The 16,097-nt window shown below is 38.4% G+C and overlaps 2 protein-coding genes across 2 annotated transcripts; both read right to left on the minus strand.

Annotated features, from left to right (window-relative positions):
- Positions 1 to 449: 449 nt before the first annotated feature.
- Positions 450 to 8,926, minus strand: LOC131772486 (uncharacterized). The gene is made up of 11 exons (XM_059088387.2): positions 8,648 to 8,926; positions 8,376 to 8,501; positions 7,795 to 7,863; positions 6,919 to 7,165; positions 5,653 to 5,786; positions 3,730 to 3,940; positions 3,073 to 3,418; positions 2,592 to 2,715; positions 1,500 to 1,721; positions 1,117 to 1,221; positions 450 to 716 (listed from the first exon to the last, which is right to left on the minus strand). Exons 1-11 carry the CDS (start codon positions 8,924 to 8,926, stop codon positions 654 to 656), a joined length of 1,926 nt encoding a protein of 641 aa, XP_058944370.2. The 3' UTR covers positions 450 to 653.
- Positions 8,927 to 10,205: 1,279 nt separating this feature from the next.
- Positions 10,206 to 15,849, minus strand: LOC131772461 (uncharacterized). The gene is made up of 6 exons (XM_059088349.2): positions 15,782 to 15,849; positions 15,203 to 15,393; positions 13,560 to 13,685; positions 12,144 to 13,286; positions 11,162 to 11,566; positions 10,206 to 10,621 (listed from the first exon to the last, which is right to left on the minus strand). The coding sequence occupies exons 1-6, from the start codon at positions 15,847 to 15,849 to the stop codon at positions 10,206 to 10,208; spliced, it is 2,349 nt and encodes a 782-aa protein (XP_058944332.2).
- Between the last annotated feature and the right edge of the window lie 248 nt (positions 15,850 to 16,097).

Here is a 16,097-nt window from a genome sequence, read left to right on the forward strand (position 1 = left end):
ACATCAACATACCCACGTCCGAGTTTTTCAGGCGAATATCCAGCACACGCTTGTGAAGGTCTTTTGCGTGCTTTAGGTCACCTAGCTGACTGTGTACATGACCCAGAAAAAGGGATAAATTAAAACTAGCTAGGATCAAAATCATGAAAACATCAATGTAATTTAGTGTTAACAACTGAGTTGAAAACGTAAATTAGCCACCGTAAAGGGTAAAAATAGCTGACGTTTCGAGCGTTAGCCCTTCGTCAGAGCGATAGACGAAGGGCTAACGTTCGAAACGTCAGCTTTTTTACCCTTTACGGTGGCCAATTTACGTTTTCAACTCAGTTGTTAACACTAAATTACCTGCTATACTCTCCCACCGACGCAGCACCACAGTTTCTTTAGAAACTTGCCCCCTTCAACGTCAATGTGTTACATTCAGCCTAAACCAACAAAAACCAGCGATGTACCTTTAAATTAGACTGACTTTTATTAACGACTATTAGTTAAGTAATTTTAATTTTAAATGTCACCTTGCTAAATTTAACTCTTCTTCTTAATAACTTATGGCGTTTGTTATTTACACTGAAGTACACGTGAAATATACGAGTGCCAAATAATTAATTAGTTACAGCGTTCAACAGTTCTAAAGTCCTTTAACACGAGTGGATTCAAGTCCCAGGGTTTGTGGATGCGGCACCAACTGCTCCTGTTGTGTTGCTGTCACCGAGACTCTAGAGACAACAAAGTAGTTAACGTGTTAATAAAGGAAAGTTCAAATCGGAAACAAGCACTTAATAGAAATAAATACTGGAATCAAACAACAATCTCTCTGTTTTTTTTTTTTTTTTTAATTTCCCTCTATGGCTTATTTGGATCTCAACCCTCATGTGGTTGGCATTTATTTAGTTCACAGGTTAACTAGTAACGATAGCATGAGTAACCTTGGAATATCACACAATCCAAAAATAACGGCGCGCACAAGTTTCAAAACAGCTTATTTTTGCCTCCAAAGTCACTTAGGGATCTCTCCCTTTCGCTGTGAGTACGTCAGATAACTGAAAACACAATTTACACCAAAATAAAAAAATTTAAGTACAAAGATTCTACATTATAGTAGAGACAGGTAATTACCTCTTTTGGTAAGTTGTTCATGCGAAACTGTAGTAAGGCCTGTGTAAGGGCATTAGACACATGTAGGGCCATTGATGCATCTTCCTCGCTGGTCACAAGTTTTCCCTTAAAAGAAAGCATGGTCTGTCAGTCAGTCTGTCAGTCAGATATAGAGCTGCTACATTGTAGCCAGCCAGCTAGCCAGCCAGCTAGCCAGCCAGCTAGCCAGCTAGCCAGAAAATCAACGATGCACACATTCCACTAGCTGCATTGTACATTTCTTACGTTTCCAATGACACAATGCGTCTCAACATTGACCACCAGGGAAACAACCCACTAGGAGTTTAATGTACATGTGTCTCATCACTGCGCACATACAGATATATCTGTTTCATACTACTCACCAAATCTTCAATTGCTCCTTGGAGAAGGCTCATGTTATTTGGAGCACGATCTCTACTGCTAGCACTTCCAGCACCACTGCTACTGCCACTAGTCACACCTCCTGCGGCAGTAGTGGGTGCATGTCCATACGAGTGAAACCTTTGCTCGTTAGCACTGGGCATCTGCCCATATGGGTCAGACCTTTGATCACTTGTGGTTTGATTACGATAGGGACTATTAAACTGAAAAAAAAGCAAAAGTAAGCTTCAGAGCCAAAAGAGTGATAAACATCTAATTTCTCCTTACAGTATCAACCTTAAACAAACATTACAGTCATGAGAATAAAGGAAATTATTATGAATTGAAAGAGCTCCTGATTGTCAGACAAATTCTCCTTGTAAGTATCACAAGGAATGTATAGAGAACAGTATGAAGAACTTGCATACTGATGTTAGGGTGTAAAGGGTTAATTCACACTTACAAACTTTGTCCTTTTTTCTAAGCTTGTTACTTATAATGATCTATTTAGTTATAGCTTGTTACTTATAATGATCTATTTAGTTACAGCTTGTTACTTATAATGATCTATTTAGTTATAGCTTGTTACTTATAATGATCTATTTAGTTATAGCTTGTTACTTATAATGATCTATTTAGTTATAGCTTGTTACTTGTAATGATCTATTTAGTTATAGCTTGTTACTTATAATGATCTATTTAGTTATAGCTTGTTACTTATAATGATCTATTTAGTTATAGCTTGTTACTTATAATGATCTATTTAGTTATAGCTTGTTACTTATAATGATCTATTTAGTTATAGCTTGTTACTTATAATGATCTATTTAGTTATAGCTTGTTACTTATAATGATCTATTTAGTTATAGCTTGTTACTTATAATGATCTATTTAGTTATAGCTTGTTACTTATAATGATCTATTTAGTTATAGCTTGTTACTTATAATGATCTATTTAGCTATAGCTTGTTACTTATAATGATCTATTTAGTTATAGCTTGTTACTTATAATGATCTATTTAGTTATATGTTTTTGTCATTTGATTTATTGCCTTGTCCTACTTCAGCTTTATTTAGAAGCCAATTTAATTTACCTCATAATTTGAACCACTGTTGTTTCCATAGTAACTGTCATAAAAGTCGTCACTATTGTCATTGTACTGTGCCAGTCTAGGTGGAGATCTGGGTTTGAATGCCTCTGGGGGTAGCATTGGATTCCTGTTTTGACATGATAAACAAAACATGATGACTATGAGAACAGGTAAAAAAGGGTGCAATATTAGCATGTTACAAAACATCATGATAACAAATACTAGAGAAGAGACCAGATAGTGTTGCCAAAATACATCAAATAGTTATATCAAGAGTTGTCTCCAAAAGTGCAACCATGACATCACATGTCATACGCAAGACTACCTCACATAACATGATGACACCACATGAGGTACCAGCAATAGAATATGGGTTGTGTAATATCGCATCATTTATCACATTCCATTTTGAATGACTGAGCTGTCGTTTCAGATCGTTTTTGTTTTTTGAAAATTAGCCACTGTCAAATGAACATGTTCATACCCTTCTCCATGTCTTCCACTGTTCCATTCTATACTAACATCATCATTTTCACCATATGATCCAGCAGGGAATGTCTGGTTGGTTTGACTCTCATAATAGGGGTAATTCTGACCCCAGGACTGATTCTGCCTTTTCCCACCTGGGGACACTCTTGTTCTACCCCTTCCACCACGGTTTGATGCTGTAGGCTGTTGCTGGTTGTAACTGTGAGGATTTCCTTGCTGCCCACCTCTTCCTCCTCGCATAGTTGCCTGCCCTCGGCCAGCAAAGGAACCTCCCTGTGCTCCTTGTCCACCCCTCATATTACCATGTCCTCTGCCTCTTGCACTTTGCCATGGCTGCTTTGCTAAAATTTGAGGAATATTCTTTCTTTTATACTTCATCAAGATTTCTAAGAAACTATCTGACCGACATTGTAAAATTAGTTTATAAAAGTGATAATAGTTTCAAGTTTACAGAAACATTTAATTACAAATAAGTTCATCCTATATCAACTAAAGAGTCTATCATAATAAAAACAGTTGGCAGTTTCTGTTTTTGAGAAAGATGGCTGACAGCTCTCAAAACTGTCAAATATACAAAAAAAAGATTATTGGCTACATTTGTACGTTGAAAGAAGTTTTGTATCAATTTTTGTTGATATGAGAGTCTCTTTACCTCCTCTACCCATTTGGTGTGTAACTGTTTGGTTGTTGGCTACTTGGTTGTTGATGACATTGAAAGGGCTCTTTTCAACTCTAGTTTTCACTTGCTGACGACCTAGCATCATCTCTAGTTTGCGTGCTTCTTCAAGCAGTTTGCTGGATAGTTCTGATCGCTTTTGGACACCCGCACGGATACTCTGAGCTACATCTGGGACCTTCTCTTTCTAGTAAAGAAGGAGTAAATAACTTAATTTAACTCAGGTTTCTTTCAAGTTGTGTGTATTTAGTTAATAGCTCTTATATAAACTCATATAAAATCCCTCAGACGCAAATTCTAGAGAAGCCATCACTGCTGCAGTTACAAGTTGCATGTTTTGACTAGATTCTATTTGCATTTTTTTTACTGTTGAAGACAAAGTCAACAGATGCATCAAACCAATAATAACAGCACCTCAAACAAATAAAGTTTGAAGAGATACTTGTATTTCATCTTTCTCATTTGCTTGATCATTTTAGATTAGGAACTACTAAGATAGGAAGCTAAAAGCTTTCCTGTAATGAAAGTATATGTGCTTGCTTTTAGCCTAAAACAGGAAAATTGTTGTCTTCAACCGATACTGTACAAAAATGTTCTTCAATGTGAAATGGTCAAGGATTGTTCTGATTGTCAAGCAAATAGCAACCTCTCATTTGGATACTACTCTGTTCTAGTATACACCACACAAGTTAATAGTGCTTTTTGCATGCACTGATTAGCAAGTTTGGAAGTTTGGAAGTGCTATTCACTTTTGAGCAGCTGATGAGACAAGACCATGTGTTAAGAGTTATTTTTTGGTATATTTAAAGAAACAAACTAATTTCTGGTATCTGGGTGGTATATACTACAACAATTATTTTCCCCAGTGTCAGTCAAAAATCTGGATATTTGCCTCCACTTTGGGGAATAATTGTTAATTATTAAGTGTTGTGAGAGATGGAAGTTGAAACATGATGACAGGCAGGCGATGGAACAAGAAGAAAAGAGACAGCATTTCCCTTTTCCACCAACTTTATCCCCACTGGCATGCCTTAAAAAGGCTCAAAACAACTTTACATGCTTGTTTTACCAATATCAAATTAATTGTTTGTTTTGCTGGACAGCAGCTTCATCAAGAAAATGTGCAGCTTTCTCATTGGTTTCTTAATTGTTTAGGGCAAGAGAAACCAACTGAAAAGAGCTTTGCAAACCATAAGATACATTTTAAACTACTGTAAAATACAGTCTTTCAATCCCTGCTCTGAAATATGCTGCACAGATTTATACAGAACAGTCCCTTGCATATTGTACCTCTGAGATTGAAAAGAAAACTTTTATCCTAAGACAATTAACATGCAAAGTATTTCTTCATGAAAGCCTTTGAGAATAAGGAGAAAAATACTGGGCAAAGAGGAACTTTGCCTTTATGCTGGTTCATTGCTTGTTGAGTGACAAACATATGATATTCTGTTTTTTGTTTTGTTTTGTTTTCCTTGCTTTTTTAATGATAGAGACAAACTGTAAATGAACAGGAATATGTGTTGGGCTACAAGTAATTCAAATAGTTTTAGCTTTAAATTTTTCAACCAGTTTGGTTTTCATTTTCCATTATCTTGTATTCTCTGTCATATAATGACTGAGAGGGAAAATAAATATTGAACTGGTTGGAAAAAATTTCAACTACAAGATAATTCATACCATAACATTGACAATGCATGCCCACTTCATGGAAGAACAAAACCAGTAAAAGAAATATTTTTACTGCTGTTCTTGGATTGGGATGCAAAAATCAGCAAAGAAAACTAAAAAAAATGCTTGCAATTACATACACTTTGCATGCTGAGAAAAACATAATGCTAATATCATGTTTTAGGCCTAAAAGGTTTCCATTCTACAATCTCAGCAGTCTTTCCTACTCACCAGTACATTGAAACGATGTTTGCTTCCAACAAGATGTGGGAACTTCAAGTTGTGATCAAATTTGGAGTCACATAGTTCACAGTGATATCTTGGACTCTGTCCTATAACCTGGATTTCTGTAACATACTCCAGGCCTACAGAACAAGTGGCACAACACGCCAAATTGTAAAACAGGTGAAAATAAACTTCCTAATAAACCATAGATGAATATTTTCACCCATGATATCCACTGCAGTTTGTTACTATGTAATGTGGCAGCTTGAGTTAGACACTCATTTGTCTTCTCCCTCTAATGCCCAGGTTTACATGTACATGTAACACCTGAACCACATGGTTGGTGTAAATGATTGAAAAATAAACTAGACACAAGTGCTAGTTATCTGCATGTGACTTGTGCATAACAAGCCATTGGAAACACCCCTCCACTTAATTTGCCTCTCCATCTGACCTGTGAAATATTGATACTTGGATTTCCCTAGAACCATCAATCCAGATCTTACTATGCACAGAACAACTGAGAAGCAAGTTTAAATGTCGAGGTTGAAGTAATCAGGGTTCCTACTCCCTTGGACTTCTGAAAGACAGCCTAGTCACAAAATACATTTACCATGTATGCTGTAAGTCAAGGTACTAATGCTGCCAAAAAAAGGAAATTTTTGACACATAAAAATTCCTCTAAAAAGGCACAAACATAGGAGACAAACACCTATGTTTCATCATTTTTTGTTGGTGCCATCTGAGCTTCATTAGTACCCTGAATTTTAGCCCTTTAAACCCTAACATCAGAATCCATATTCTCCATAGATTCTGATTCACCGAATAACCCACAGAGAATTTAATAGTTAAGGCTTGTTAGGTTGGTGATCATTTCCTCTGCTCTTATGATGGTAATGAAATATTCATTAGTATTACTGTTAGGAGAAATTAGATGCAGGTCATCATAGGGTTTAAAGGGCTAACATAACACAACTGCCCACTCTGTAATCCTCATTTAAACAGACATGTCTGCTAAATCACTTATGTCAAACAAATGATTTCCATTCAAATGCTAAATACATGTTTGTTTTTGATATCCCATTGATCAGCTGCATCTTGCTCTGTAAAGTAGAACATAAACGCCAAGAGCAAGTAAACATGGAGAGGTACTAGGCAGGTACAGTGCACATATCAAAGCATCAAGTGTGATATGGAGTCTGCATTCAGCTAACAAACTCCTGCCATGATTTAGAAGTGAAATACGAACTCCAATTATTGCAGATCACTTACCAATAAGTGGCTCAGGGTATGTAGCAAAGTCTTTAGCTCCTATTGGACCACTCAGGCTGGGCTGCTGCACAGCATGCACTGGCTTTTCATAAGGTTTGCGTGAATGACCAGGCAGATATGCCCCTCCTCTGACAGGACCACCCCCTCCTCTGCCACCCCTATTGAATCCTGTGTTCATTGCTGTGTTCATGAAACCTCTCTCCTGGGCTTTTTGCTGTGCTTTCTCAGCTCCTTGTTTCTCGAGAGCCTGATAGCAAAGTATAAAATACACAACTAAGTAAACTTGCCACTAAAGAAAAGATACAACACAGTCAGCTTTTAGTGTGGGAACATCTTGCTTATGCAAACATCTTGCTTGTGACTAAAGCTGCCAAATGCCTATCAAAATCTTAAGACATTTATCACTTTCTTTGGTTTCAACAGCAAAAACATCACACTTGTCTTCTCACTGCAACATACACAAGTCAGTACCTATAATAATTTAGCAGAATCACCTCAAATTATAATTTACTCCCTTATCCTTCTCTTTATTAAGCTGCCACTGGTTTTTTTGATGACACACAGGAAAACCATACTAAGTGATTAGGAAATTTTGCCAGATGCCACTTAATATACATGAGATTCAGAAGTTTAAAAGTCTTGGTGATTTAAAGGATATTTTATCCCAAATTTGGCTTTCCCTCCCATGTGAAACCAATTTCCTTTGTCCCCAAGGTAAACAAAATCAGCATCTAACTGTACAACCCCACATGATATACAGTGACCTTAACTGCCTTTTTAAAAAAAAAAAAAACATCTATGAAATGCATAGATTCTGAACCCTCAACAATGTAAGTTACTGTATATACTGTTTAGCATTTTTATACTCCTACTTACCTTTCTGTGTTTTTGACCAATCAGGTGAGCATTCCAAGCAGAGTCACTATTGCATGTTACTAAACACACCTGTTAAAACAGAGAAGTAAAGTCTTACACCCATAGCAGTAAAATTCCCCTGTTTGGCACATGCAGGCATTAGCTGCCAAAGAAAGTATCATAAGAAACCTATCAGAATTCAAAGGTGAAATGAAAGGAGTTTGTATGAAGAAGAGTCACAAATGCACCTGAAAGTCCTTTTGCCCAAAGTCATGTCACCTGAAACCAGAGTCATGTGACCCAAAGTTTTTGTCAAGTTGCTCAAAATCCTAAGACATGTCACCCAATTTTTATCACAAGTAAAAACATCAACATGGTATATATATATAGAAAGCGGTAAAGGTACTGATTGATTGAACAACCCTTTGTATTAACTTATGTTACAGAACTTTCAATAGTGAAAGTTCACTGTAAATATGACTTAATTCCAAAACTTTCGACGTGACTAAAAACTTAGGACGACATGACTCTGGTTGCAGGTGACACGACTTCGAGCGACATGACTTAAGGGCGAATTGACAATAAACCGGACAGATCTTTACCTGACAATTGTACTGAGGAGGGGGCTTTTTTTCCTCTTTCTCCTCTAGTCTCTTTGGAATCTTGATATTAAATTCTTCAATTGCACGCTTTATGTGTCGTGGACTCATGCAATGATACTGGTAAGCCTGTAATAAACGAGAAAATTGAACTAAAAACAGACATTTTGTCTAGACTTTGCGGATATTGAAAGTGGACTGCACAAGGGATTATCATTAAATGCATTGAGCGAATTGTACGGCATTGAAACCAATCAAGAACAAGTTTCACCAACCTCCGAACAGTCTGCAGTGTAGTCACATAGTTTACATAAGTAAGGTATTGCTTTATCTGTGTTGATCCATTGATGTCGTGGATCGACTCTCTTCATCCGCGTTTCTGGTGGACCGGGCTGAATCAGCTCAGGCGGTTCGGCGCTTGCAAAGTCACCATAAGGATTCTGTTCTTTACCTTCCGAGACTTCTTGTTTTGCATCATTGGGCGGAACAACCTGGTTAGGATCTCCATCAGAAACAATTTCCTCACCTGCGTTGGTCGCCATATTGGTCGCCATAGTCCCATAATGCATTTCGTGCAGGAAATGGGGACGATTCTCGTACGCAACCTAAGGGGAATGGGTCAAAGTTTAAGCTTACCTCTTACCCCAGCAGGAACGCGGATTAAGTCACTCTTGTCCGAAGTGGAAAGCTCACTCTTCAAAGTAAATTAATTAAATAGAAGTATAAGGACAAGAAAAATAGTTTAACAGTAAAAGTTTTGCTTCATTGTGTAAGTATTAAAAAAAACAATTCTCGAACCATTTTTTTTAGCCTCATTAGAAAAAGCCTTATTATAACAGTATGACAATCCGTTTGATCGACTAGAATGTGATTTTCAACACGCACTATGAAGCTTGAATGCTAATGTGCTTTATTGGGAAAAATTTCATTATCATGCGGCGTAGTACAAAAATAAATGTCTTGGGAAGTTGCTCCCAAAATTATGCAATAAGATACAAAAAAAACCAGTCATGAACAACACATGGTGGTCAAACGTCTGCGCACGTTCGAACACATTTAAGAACGCGTTTTCAGGATATCAGTAACAAGTTGTCTTACTAGAGTTAAAAAAAAGAACCACAGAAGTGAGCAAGTCGCGGTGCTTGAAAACCGTCTAACCCTTGGGGTAAAACTCAAAATTGTAAATATTTACAAAATTGTAAATAAACATGAAATCTGTGATTAAATAAGCTTTGTGTACGCAAAGTCTTATGTTTTCCATTTCCCTATTTTTGTTGCCTTTTACAAATTCCAATGAACGTTTTGATATTTCTTGGCATATTCTGGGTGACAACGGTTACTTCTAATGTTTTCTGCAGCTGGCCAAAATTGACCCCCCTGCACATGCCCTAAATGACTTGGTCACTCGCCATTTACAACGCTTGACCAGGATGCAAATGCCTACTTTGAATTTATTTTGTCTCCCCCCCCCCTTGTAATATCTACTTTTTTTCGAATTAGCAGCTGTCAGTTACACTGTTTCTGGTTTTATAACACTCAATCGAGAAACGCGTTGCTTGAAGGAAAATACCAAGCTCTAAACGTACTTCACGGTGGCTCTTTTTTTATTGACGATACAGCAGTGTAGTTTATTCACATCATCTGGGGCCCTTTCCTCGAAAGTCTCGTTAACTTAACCGGTCCTCAGTAATATTTATCGAGGAACAGTCGATCCCAGGTAAGCGGTGCTTCAGTACAAGTCGGGAAATTTCCTTGTTTTTGGTTATTTCATTACCATTTACAGGTATCGTTCTGTATTTGTAAATCAGAAGATCTGTTTTGCTGAATCGGTCACTAAGACTGCAAAACTGTTGATTTAATGGATGGAAAACGATTAAAACGACGCCCATCTGAGACTGGGCTGTCTGTGTGTTTTGTTTCCGTCCCAGTGTCACCTCCTTCGTCTTTTGACCTAAACCTGTGGACAGCTTTAACAATCTTTCCCTTATTTTTGTTCTCCACTTCCTCGTCAACTTCTTCTATTTCAAATCCTACATTGTCGCTCACAGCTGCTCGCATAGATGGCATATCCACACCACCCACGCCTAGTTGTAGCTTGAGCCCAGAAGACTTGCCACCTGCAGCTACTGAATTCACGCCACTACCCAAGTCATTCAAGGATAGAAGCATGGTGATGCAGCAGGTTGCGGAACACTGCGGGTTTTTGCGCCACATCATAAAGTTGTGTAGCAATACAGCAAGATAGCGACCTGTTGAAAACAAGAAAGCAAGCACTTAATTAACTTCTGCTATCAATTAATCTTAAGTAACCTATACCTATGAGGAAAAGTGACTTTTACCTCAAGTTTTACACTATGTCTTACTTATTTTGTGTTTTAAATTTTACTTTTTAGGAAAGTCCTGGGTTTCAATGATGAATTTTTTTTTCCTGAGAAGCCCATTCTATACACTTTAAAATGACATATTGTAGGTGTTATTCCTGTAAACATTTGTTGAGATATGAATTAAAAACTGAATGTGGACAAATTTGTGCGTTTTTTAAACTGCGGGAGTTGGGTTAATTGTAAGCGAGGATGTTTTAGTTCTAAGTTCTACGAGCCAATAGAAAGGCGAATGAGAGTACGGACGGATGCACTTAAATGAACTCAAGAAAGAAAAACACACACAAAAACAACAAACGAAAGCAAAAACAAAAAAAGAACAACGGACGAATAAAAAAAACCCAGAATAAAATGGTGAGCTAGCGTGGATAGAGCCAATTTATAAAGCTTCACTGAAATTCAACATACCCACAACAAGCAAAATAACCAAAATGTTTGCTCCAACAACGAGAATGTTCACCAGCAATGAATCGACATGTTGATCCACATCGGAAGGGACAGATTCTTTTGGGATCTTCAAAATCACTCCAATACCGAGATTGAGAAATATCACAAGGAGAGATGTCAGCTGCAGTTTGTCCTCAAATTCGTCCCTGATTGGCTTGCGGAAGGCATAAACAATGGCAAACAATCCGGAACAGATCGAGGCCAGACCAACATAAGCTCTGCTCTCACGCCCAATCAGAATAACCCCACAAGTCAACACGAGCTTCCGTATCACCTCTACAAGTTCCCAGTACCATGCGTCATCGTTGTAGTTCTCGTAAAGGAAGCTCATTCCTGAGATTAACTCTGATTCGTCAATTGACCCCTCTACGAGATAAAGAAAGCAATACTTGCAGGAAGAACTTTGAACAGTGAAAGCGTAAGTCTAGTGGAAACAACATACTAGCCGACATATCGTTTCATCAAATTCATTTATCTATGTTAAATAATGAACCCAAACTTTTTGAGGTAATTTTGCTTTCGTTTTCATAGTAAAGTAGTTCCATGGTTCCTCTGATGCCCTCAAATTATTTATGACACATCAAATTTGACTGCATTCGAAATTGGGGTTGTAAACGATTCTTACGCTTTCAAGATCGTCCAGCTGTCGCGGCTGATCGAGTTCAAGACCTGAAGTTAAGTTTGTTATGGTTAATGAAATACCCTGTAAGGAAATGTTTAACTGCTTTGACATCGTCAGGAAATAGAACGAACGACACAACTCCAGCAAGTATAAAACTTAAGTACAGGTTTTTTGTAGTTCTGAGTAATTTTTCATCTTTTTTTTAATTACTTTTCATTCTTTTCTGTCAATAAATCTAAACAACTTCCCTTCAGATTCTAACCGCCGAAGGAGGCCGCGACCCTATCTCCCCGCCCCCCCCGGCCGAGAACTCAATCTCACCTTCACCATTTTCAACTGCCAGAACTTGCTTTCTCCTACGTCTCCACAAAGCCACAAAGATAAGCGCTGGAAGGAGAACAATGTAAGACGAAGCAACGAAGGCAAACAGTGTGAAAAACTCGTACTTTTCACCCTCGCACTCGACGCTGTAGTCTGCTTTAAGGTAGAACTTGCAGGACATTTCAGTGCACAGCTTGTGGCAAGCGACTGGGAGGGTCCTTAATATCGCCGAACTAGTGCTTGGGTAAGTTATGAAGAGATATAGAAATACGTTACGATACAGGAACTCTTTCGTTGCGGATAGAGAATCCTTCACTTCTAAAGACTCTGATGTTGGTTTTCTTAAGAGAAAAAGTTTCTTTATCCAATAGCAACCGAACGCAAGAAACATTACGCAAAAATTACTGCCAAAAATCACGTACATTTTGCTAAAAGCATTTTGCTTCCAGGACGGAAATAAGCAATGAAGAGGTACAAACTGCAGGACGTTTAGCTGGACTACTTCTGCATAATCACCGATCATAGACAAAGATGATGGCCACTTTACATAGACAAAAGCCTCAACTATCCCGGATGTGACCTGATAGAAGCCAATCACAATCTTTAGCCTGGCTAACAAGATGTCAACCAAAGGACGTTTTTCCTTGGATTTTTCTCTTCTACCACTCCAAATAAGAATACCTATGAGCAAAACAACACCCCCTCCTAAAAGGCACAGCTGCACGATGACCCAGGTACTGGACGGACAGGACTTACATGAGAGGACCCGTTTATAGAATCCATCCTCGCACACCTCACACAGGGGACCTGTATACCCTTTGGCACATTTCGACTCCAGTCCTCCCAGGCATGCTACAACCTGGGGACACTGGTATGGAATCGGAAGGGTTCCGTTATAAGAGGTGGAATTTCTGAAGTAAGTGTCGTTTTCGATTTTTAAATTTTTGGCAAAAGCTTCATAGGCACGCCTGTTCATTTGAGAATTCCATTGCCAGTAATATCCTTTCTTTAGTGAAACTGATTCATTCAGACAATCTAGGCCTTTGGAGGGACAACTCTCACAGGGACCAAATCGATCGTTGCGGTGGAATCCCTTAATACATTTACAGGCTCTGTGGCCGGAATGAAGATTTGTCCTAGTACCTACAAATAGACAATAGCAGATCATCAGAGCTATTAATTTAACACTATACCCTGTTCTTAAGTTTTCCCCACTCTAATTTTAAATCAAACTCGGCAGGTTTAATGTGAGGGTGAAGTGAAAAGTGAGGAAACCTCTGAGTATCAGTATCACAGTAGTTAAAATATAAAATATCTGTAAAGTAAATGATGGCCCTGCGTCGACTCTTTCTCTTTCCTTGACTTATTCCTCTGTGGTTAGTATCCAAATATATCTTCAGTCGAGAATCACTTCACCTGTGGGGCACACTTCGCAGTCCAGGACTTTTTTCCCCGGCGCATTCTCCGGGGGAACATACGTTCCCAGGTTACATCGCAAGCATTCTTCGGCGACGGTTGCCACACTATCAGAATAAAAACCACCTAAAATGAAAATGTTTCGTTAAGAATTGGGAGTAAATTAACATCAGAGCCCACAAACTGACTCAAATAGAGACGTGGAAGAATTCAAACTTTCCAGGGATCTGAACAAGACTGGCAAGGTCACATGCCACTTGACATGCAAAATCTATTGTAAACAAAAATCTAGCAGAGTCGCAAGCTAACACTTGTCTCTCTGTGCAATGTGACAAGGAACATTTTGAAAGTTTGCGGAAATTACACCTCCCCACACAATTAGCTTCTCCATCGATTAATAATGGTAATAAGATCGAGTGGAGTCCAATTCGATCTGTGATCATACGAGTGATTAACAAAATAGGACGACCGCGAAGCGGGAGTCCGATTTGTTTATCACGGGTATGACTACTGACAGAATTGGACGGCAAGAAATCCTGTTACCAATTAAATCATAACCATTTCAATTTCCGAAAAAACAAACACACCTAGAACAAATGTCTCCGGTGAAGACAATGTCTTTAGTTAGATATTTATCCATTTTGGAAATTGCCTTGTTTTTCTTTGGATAAGTGGTTGTCGCTATGGTTATTGTGATCAATTCTGTGATTGGTGGATTTAGCAGAGTGGACCTAGTATGATTGGCTGCTTCAACTTTTCGATTACAGGTGTCCGATTACAGCCAACTGTCCGATTACAACTGTACAGAATGATTTGTGAAAAATGAAGCAGCTGATGCACCAATCACATTTGAGGAAATTGTAATAGTTATGATCTATTGAGGTACCGTAACAGACAAGACGCCGAACATGATATGAAATAGCCTGCGAGGAAGCCTCATTATCAGCACTTGGGGATGCACGTTTCTCCGCCCGCGAGAAGATTAGAGACGAGTCAGGGAGAGGTTTGCTGGGGACCTGGCGATAATGTTACTGATAATGTATACCGTACCGCTAAAATTACTCCACGCAGGTAAAATACTCCGTACAAAGAACTCTATTGGTGATATGCCGCCAACTTGGAATCTGCATAATTTAGTTTAAATAGTTTCACGTCTTCGAATTCTGTGTTTATTCGTTTCATAGTGCTAATTTATTCATTTTGTATATCACCCTCGTATTTATATATTTAGGAATCAGATTATGAAAACCATAAGTCTTCCATGGTAGTACGTTGTCTCAACTCCACAACAGAGCTGGACGTCGTGTAGACTTCTCGCCGGTTCGCGTAGCCTAAGGCCTCGTACTTTCCTGTGGGCGAAGAAACACTCGTGCCAAAACGTTGATAATAAAGGCCTGGCCGCAGGCTAGATATGAAGATGCATTAGCTATATCATGTTTATCGCAGGATTTTGCTTTTAAGCAAAGGGAATAACCAGAAGAAACATAGTTTCTTGACGAACAATAGCTTTCATGCACCTTGATCTCTCTTGTAAGCAATATATCAATGTTAGTTAGAAAATATTGGCGCTTCACATACTCCACTGGCATGAAAAGGTTCGCTGTGCTGTGACAGGGTCGTGATAGCACCTCTTCGTGACCTACCTGGAGGGCAAGGAATACACTTTGCCATCATAGCTGCACCGTACTGAAAGTTTTTAAGATGAGGAACGAAAGTGCCTGTCGGACAGGGTGCTCTGTACGTCTGATTCCCGTCGGCAAAACCAGCTTCGGTCAGAGCGACGAAGAGAGCTTTTTGGTCTGCTGAAACACCCTCAGTTGCGTGTTGTGGTGAACTTTAAAATTGTGAAAGAGGCAAAAACAGAAATGTTCAGTTTCCATAGCATTGTCGTCCACAAAGGAGGAGTTCTTTTGTAGCACCAAACAAATTTTAATATTTTCAAGCTAACGTCTCCTCCTTTAAAATATGTAAAAAAAACCCTTCAGAAGAGGTGATATTGTTTTTTAAAATATGCAGTTATAAAATTTTGCAAATTTAAAAAACAAGAAACAACGTTATTGCGCTAATCTTTTCTGCCGTAGAGTGCTCCATTATCTGGATCTTCACTCTAACTTTCAGAGAACAGAATTAAATACGAAATGAGGATTCCTTTCAAGTGCTATTAAATGTATATATTAAACCAATAAACATTTCATTTAATAAACTCAAATTTATTTCCTTACATATATGTTTTAAGCCTCTTTTGTCCCTCAAATGCTTTCATGTTTAGTTTTTCCATTTTAGTGTTCATCAGAAATCTAGAAAGAAGATAGATTTCATTATTTCTAGGGTCATTGTGCGAGTCGTTACTCTTCTTATGACTGTTGACGAGTTGTCTGTAAAACCGAACTGACAAAGGATTTCAAATAAAAACTTGGTTCTAGAATGATAAGCAACAAGGCCCAACAATTTTGTGTCTGGGAGGGTTGGGAGGGAGGGGAACCCATCAGAAAGGATCGGAGAGGAGGGGGGGGGGGAACTTAAGAAACGTGTACGATA

Source organism: Pocillopora verrucosa, chromosome 1, assembly GCF_036669915.1.
Source record: "Pocillopora verrucosa isolate sample1 chromosome 1, ASM3666991v2, whole genome shotgun sequence".
Lineage (NCBI taxonomy): Eukaryota > Metazoa > Cnidaria > Anthozoa > Scleractinia > Pocilloporidae > Pocillopora > Pocillopora verrucosa.

Coding starts and splice junctions, on each gene's coding strand:
- LOC131772486 (XM_059088387.2), bottom strand. CDS start 8,926: ATGGCGACCAATATGGCGACCAACGCAGGTGAGGAAATTGTTTCTGAT. Junction 8,502..8,647: donor ACACTGCAGACTGTTCGGAG/GTTGGTGAAACT, acceptor CGTTTATTACAG/GCTTACCAGTATCATTGCAT. Junction 2,716..3,072: donor AGTGGAAGACATGGAGAAGG/GTATGAACATGT, acceptor ATGTCAAAACAG/GAATCCAATGCTACCCCCAG.
- LOC131772461 (XM_059088349.2), bottom strand. CDS start 15,849: ATGAACACTAAAATGGAAAAACTAAACATGAAAGCATTTGAGGGACAA. Junction 15,394..15,781: donor AAGAGGCTTAAAACATATAT/GTAAGGAAATAA, acceptor ACAATTTTAAAG/TTCACCACAACACGCAACTG. Junction 11,567..12,143: donor GGCAGTTGAAAATGGTGAAG/GTGAGATTGAGT, acceptor TTTATCTCGTAG/AGGGGTCAATTGACGAATCA.